Source organism: Ammospiza nelsoni, chromosome 10 (genome assembly GCF_027579445.1).
Source record: "Ammospiza nelsoni isolate bAmmNel1 chromosome 10, bAmmNel1.pri, whole genome shotgun sequence".
Classification (NCBI taxonomy): domain Eukaryota; kingdom Metazoa; phylum Chordata; class Aves; order Passeriformes; family Passerellidae; genus Ammospiza; species Ammospiza nelsoni.
In genome coordinates this window covers 12,095,299-12,100,433 of record NC_080642.1, presented here as the reverse complement: position 1 = coordinate 12,100,433, position 5,135 = coordinate 12,095,299, and the positions used below count along the sequence as shown (strand labels likewise).

Genomic DNA, 5,135 nt, shown 5'->3' with positions numbered 1-5,135 from the left:
ACTCTTCTCCTGGCTCCCCCCAGCCCCAGCCCAGCTGCCAGGCTGCTTTTTCACCACCCCACTCCCTGCGGGCCGGCCGCCTGGCTGCCAGCCCAAGGTCAGCGGTCGGCCGCGGGCCTTGGCAGGAGCGCGGCGGGGGTCGGGGACAGGCGGCCGGGGGCTGTGGCGGCCGGGGCCGGGCCCGGCGCGGCGTGCGGGCGGCGTGAGGCCGCGGCTGCCGCTCCCGCCGCCTGCCAGCGGGGGCCGGGCGCGCTCGTGTGCGGCGGCAGCGGCGCGCTCCCTCCCGCGCTCCCCACACCGCTGGCAGCCCGCCACCGCGCCGGGGGTTCGCTCCTTTCTCACGACCTCTCAGGTTCCTGAGCTCATCTGGGAGCTATTCATTTCCTGCCAGAAAACAGCCTTGCCTGCTAAAAAAACCACCTTGGCCGCAGAGCGGCCCAGGGCTTGGTACGAGGGCTCTCCCGGCTTAAATCATAAAGCTCCGGCTGTCTGGCTGGAATCAAAGGCAGGGCGGGCGTGGGGGGGGCGCGGGGGCCTGTGCCATATGGTAGCACTTAAGAGCCAAGGAGGAAGCAAGGAGGGGCTTTTGCACCGCTCACGAGGAGTGTGGGAAAAGTTAATTGACTTTAATGACAGGTTTCCCGGGACGGCAGCAGCAGCAGATGGAAGGGAGCTGCGGGGATGGAAGGGGCAGCCGGGGCTGTAAGCTCCGCGGTGGGCGGGGGGCAAGGCAGGGTGCTGGGAAGGCAGGAAAAGCCCCCTGCACACGGACCCCCCTGCAGGTGCACTGCAGGCAGGGATTGGAGTGCTGCTCCTTCCAGCTCAGCACCCGCGGGTCTGCAAATGTACCCTCCTAAAGGATTGTGGCAAAGTGCTGACCAACCCAAGAATGATCGTGAGAGAGAAAGACCGGCCTCCAGCACTTCCCAGGATCCTCTCCACTGGCAAACAGGGCTCAACAAAGTGCCCAGGGAAGCCAACAGGAGCTGCATCCCATCTGGCAGCACAAAGTCCAGTCCCTTTTCCTATCCGTCCTGTACAGTCCCCATGCAGGGTCATAGCTCAGCCCTGCACCTTCCCTGGCACTCCTCCCTTACTCTTTCCTGCTCATCACACAGCATCAGTTTAAAGGCATTTGCTGCACCTGAAGGAGAATTCCCACACACAATGATCCACAGACCCACAGCCTGCATTTGTCATCCCAATTTGTCACGGGCTCAGTGAACTGGCACCAAGAGCATGGCTCTTGGGAATTGCTCTGATCCCCTTAAAGCTCACAAACTCAAGCAGATCTCTCATGTCAACAGGCTGTGGGATAGAGTAAACAGAGAAAGCTTTGGAGAAACCGGCCCAAGCATGCCCTATCTGCTTTATACTAGGCTATTTAAACTCCATTAGCAAATAGGTTCATCTTGTCTTTCACTCTGGGATCTGCTGTATGTTCTCCATTAGCCTACAGCAGAGTCTCTTTTTTCTAACATGCTTTCCAAACCAACTGTTTCAGCAGAAAAGGAAGACTCTGCTCATATGGAACAGCATTCACTCTTATAGGTGATGCATGACTGGCCTACATCAGCTCTTTTACAAGCCATCCAGCAACAGGAGCTGGTCTGATGTAATTCTGAGACAGATCCTCTGAGCGCTTCTCTGAACACAAGGTGGGCTCACTCCTACCCTCAGTACCTGCAGTGCAGAAAGGTGACACTCTGGCTGGTGGAAGGGAAAGAAAGCTCAGCCACTGCCTATCCCAGGCACATACCAACCCTCTTTCCAGGATGTATTTTCAGATCAGGTGAATATGTTTCTTTACTAGGAGCAAAGCTGGGGAGTCAAACCCCAGCAGGTTTAATCCATCTGGTCTCACTCTCCCCAGCTTTCATTTCCCCAGCACCTGGATACAGTCAAGCACCTGGCTGATCCAGACAAAATCCAACAAGCTTTTACAGCAGGATTTGGACAGAAACCCCAGTGGATCCTGGCACATCTTAAAGCTGTCCGCTCTGAGTTAGGACTCGTTAAGAAGGGCCATGCAAGCTGTAACCTGAGACTGCTGCTCGCCACTATCTATGGCTTGCATCTTTCTTGCCTGGAAACGGGGCATCCTCAAGTCACAGGGGTCAGCTGCAGCTCATGATTACACAGCCCTTGCAGCCCCACATCACTCCCTCAACCACGTGTTTTCCATATAACAGCAGAGGAAATGCCCAACTCTATCAAAACCACATGCAAAGCATTAATCATCAAGCACAGCTTGGCTGCTGCTCAGGGTCAGGAACAGCTCTATGCTTTTAAGTCCAGGTGGAGGTGGTGCCCAGCGCCTGCTGCAGCCCGTCAGCCAGGAGACAGGAGCACTCGTGTCAGGCTTGTCCTGCGGAGAGCCACTGCTTTTGTAACTCGAGAAGCTGGCAGGCACCGCTCTCTCAATCAACTGACTGGAGTCACTTGCAATTTATACTACAGCCTGGGAAGCAGGCTCCTCCGGGTTCAGGGCAGGAGGCTCACCCGGGCAGCTCCATGTCTTGCTTTACCACACCAACTCCATCAGCCCGAGGTGCCAGAACAGAGCAGAGGTGACTCCCATGGCACATTCACCAGCTCTGCAAATACAAGCTCCTTTTAACAAGTCTGATTAATTGAGCTGCTCCCAAAGAAGCAGTAATTACATCTGCCCCAGGGCAGGGAGAGGGGCCAGGTGATTTCACAAGACAGAGGGGACAGAGGGTCTGAGTGACAGCTCCAGCCTGGCGAACAGGACAAGGAAGCCCTGGAGCAGCAAGATCCACAGGCAGCCAGGAACTGGGGTCCTTCCTATGCACACATGCCAGAGCTCAAATTTTCTCCAAAGGCCTTCCAAAATGGAAGGGAAACTTTTATTTTAAGAGCATTCAAAAAAAAAAACCCCACCCAAAAAACAAACCCCCAATCTTTGGTGTCACATAAGGAAAGGGAGGAAAGGAAGAAAAAAGATCTCGTGTAAAACACGAAACACTGTCAAGGGAGTGCTATGGTACAAAGGCACAATCCAATATGAACATATAATCTATGTACAGCCGTGCCAGCAGCACGGGGTGCATTGCCAAGTCCAGTCCAGTGCCCACCACGCTCACCAGGGTCTCCAGACCGAGTCGGCCGTGCCAGGTGGCGGGCCTGGCGGCGAGGCAGCAGTGGCAGCCGTGGGTGGGCCGCCATACAGAGGCAGCACAGCTCCACCAGGAGCAAAGGCAGTGCTGGGGATGAGGAAGGCAAACTGCCCATCAGAGGCCGGCAGCAGCTGGAAGCCACCGTACACCTTGGCCGCATCGGCACCCGGCTTGCAGGGCATGCCCGGGAGCGGCCCCACGCCCCCGCCTGGAGGAACCAGGGGTGGCCCAAAGGCTGCGGCCGGCGGCAACGGGGGCGGCGGGGGGGGCGCAGGGTAGTTCATGGTGTTGATCTGGGTCATGCAGCTGGCCAGGTGGCCCAGGAGCCGGGTGCGCACCTCAGTGTTGACGCCCTCGCAGGTGGAGAGGAACCGCGTCACCTCGTTCATGCACTCGCTGAAGCCGGCTCGGTACTTGCCCAGGACTGTGGGGTCTGTGCTCAGGGCAGCTGTGGGAGGAGAGAGGCACACAGCAGTCAGCAGGCTCCACAGGGAAGAGAGGTGCACAGCCCACCAGCATTGCACCCTACAGCCTCTCTGAGCTAGGAATCCAGATGGGGAAAGCAGTCCCTCTGGCAGTATGTCTTGTGTTCCCAAGCACCAGGATTTCAGACAGAGAGCACAGCCCCTCTGCTACCAAGTCCACCAGCACCAAGGACCCAGTGGGGAATAGATAAGTCCTAAGAATCTCCTTATGTCTCCATATACCAGAGACCCAGGCAGGAAACACAGTACTTCCAGTGGCTCTTGTGCCTCTCACACTCCCAAAACAGATCCATGTTTTGGATGCTAGCAGAGGGAACTCAAGCTGGGATTGCAGCCCTCCATGTGCCCTCCAGCACCAGAAACGCACAAACAACACAGTGACCTTCTCCTTATTGGGGACACTAGCACAAAGCATGATACCCCTCACCACCCCCAGTAGCAGGGATAGAGCACTGTGTCCCCCATGAAAACAGGATTCAGGTGCGGAGGCGCTGGCACCAGGAATACAGGTACAGAACACACCTCCCTCTCCTCCATCACTCCCCGGGGATACAGGTGCAGAGCTCTGCTATCCTCCCCACCGAGCAGGCAGGCCGAGTGTGTGATGGTCCCAGCCCCCGGGCTGCGGGCAGCGCCACCCCAGCTCCCTCTCTCCGGTTCCCCCTCGGGACTCACCAGTCATCTGGGCTCGCTGGAGGCTCCGCAGGTGCTTGACGGTCATCTCCAGAATGTCGGCTTTCTCCAGCTTGGAATGCCGGGAGCTCTGCGGGAACAGGCGGGGTTCAGACCGGCCCGGCAGCGCCGTTTGCCCCCGCACCCCCCGCCCGGACCCCCCTGCGCTTACATCCTTTTTCAGCGCGTCCAGGATGAGCGTCTTCAGCTGCCCTAGGCTCTCGTTGATGCGCGCCCGCCGCCGCTTCTCCATGATGGGCTTGGAGGACTGCAATAGAGGCGACAGTGAGCGTCCGGCACGGCTCCGCACGGCGCTGCCCGTTCCGTCCCATCCCATCCCGTCCCGGCCGCTCTTACCTTGCGATGCTCCGCCGCCGTCTTCGGCTTGTCGGGCGTCGCATTGACGCTGGCAGGGGTGGCGGCCACCGGCGAGGCGCTGCTCTTCTCCATCAGGTCGGCCGGCATGGTGCGCCGCCGGGAAGAGGCGCAGCGGCGGCGGCGGCGGCAGTGAGAGCCGGGCCGTGCCGGGCCAGGCCGTGCCGTGAGGGAGCGCTGGGGGCGGCGGCGGCGAGGCCGGCGGGGCGCGGGTGCCGCGCGCCCTTGGCCGCCCCTACTTATATAGCGCGCGCCGCACGCGCGCGGCTCGTGTGAAACGTCCCCCGCCGCCGTTCCCACACTCGCGCCCAGCCAATGGGCGCCGCCCGCACGCGGCCCCGCTCGTGGACGGCGCCCGCCCATTGGCTGCGCGCCGCGCGGCGGCCGCCGGCCAATGGCGCGGGGCGGGCGGCCGCGGTTTAACCCCTTGGGCACCGCCCGCGGCGGGGGGGGGGGCGCGGGG

General features: G+C 60.1%; 1 protein-coding gene across 1 annotated transcript; it reads right to left on the bottom strand.

Annotated features, from left to right (window-relative positions):
* Nucleotides 1-2,893: 2,893 nt before the first annotated feature.
* On the bottom strand, nt 2,894-4,869 carry HES1 (hes family bHLH transcription factor 1). Its single transcript, XM_059479342.1, has 4 exons — nt 4,655-4,869; nt 4,470-4,565; nt 4,301-4,388; nt 2,894-3,588 (listed from the first exon to the last, which is right to left on the bottom strand). Exons 1-4 carry the CDS (start codon nt 4,760-4,762, stop codon nt 3,104-3,106), a joined length of 777 nt encoding a protein of 258 aa, XP_059335325.1. The 5' UTR covers nt 4,763-4,869; the 3' UTR covers nt 2,894-3,103.
* Nucleotides 4,870-5,135: the final 266 nt, after the last annotated feature.

Coding starts and splice junctions, on each gene's coding strand:
- HES1 (XM_059479342.1), bottom strand. CDS start 4,762: ATGCCGGCCGACCTGATGGAGAAGAGCAGCGCCTCGCCGGTGGCCGCC. Junction 4,566..4,654: donor CGGCGGCGGAGCATCGCAAG/GTAAGAGCGGCC, acceptor CCTCTATTGCAG/TCCTCCAAGCCCATCATGGA. Junction 4,389..4,469: donor TGGACGCGCTGAAAAAGGAT/GTAAGCGCAGGG, acceptor CTGTTCCCGCAG/AGCTCCCGGCATTCCAAGCT.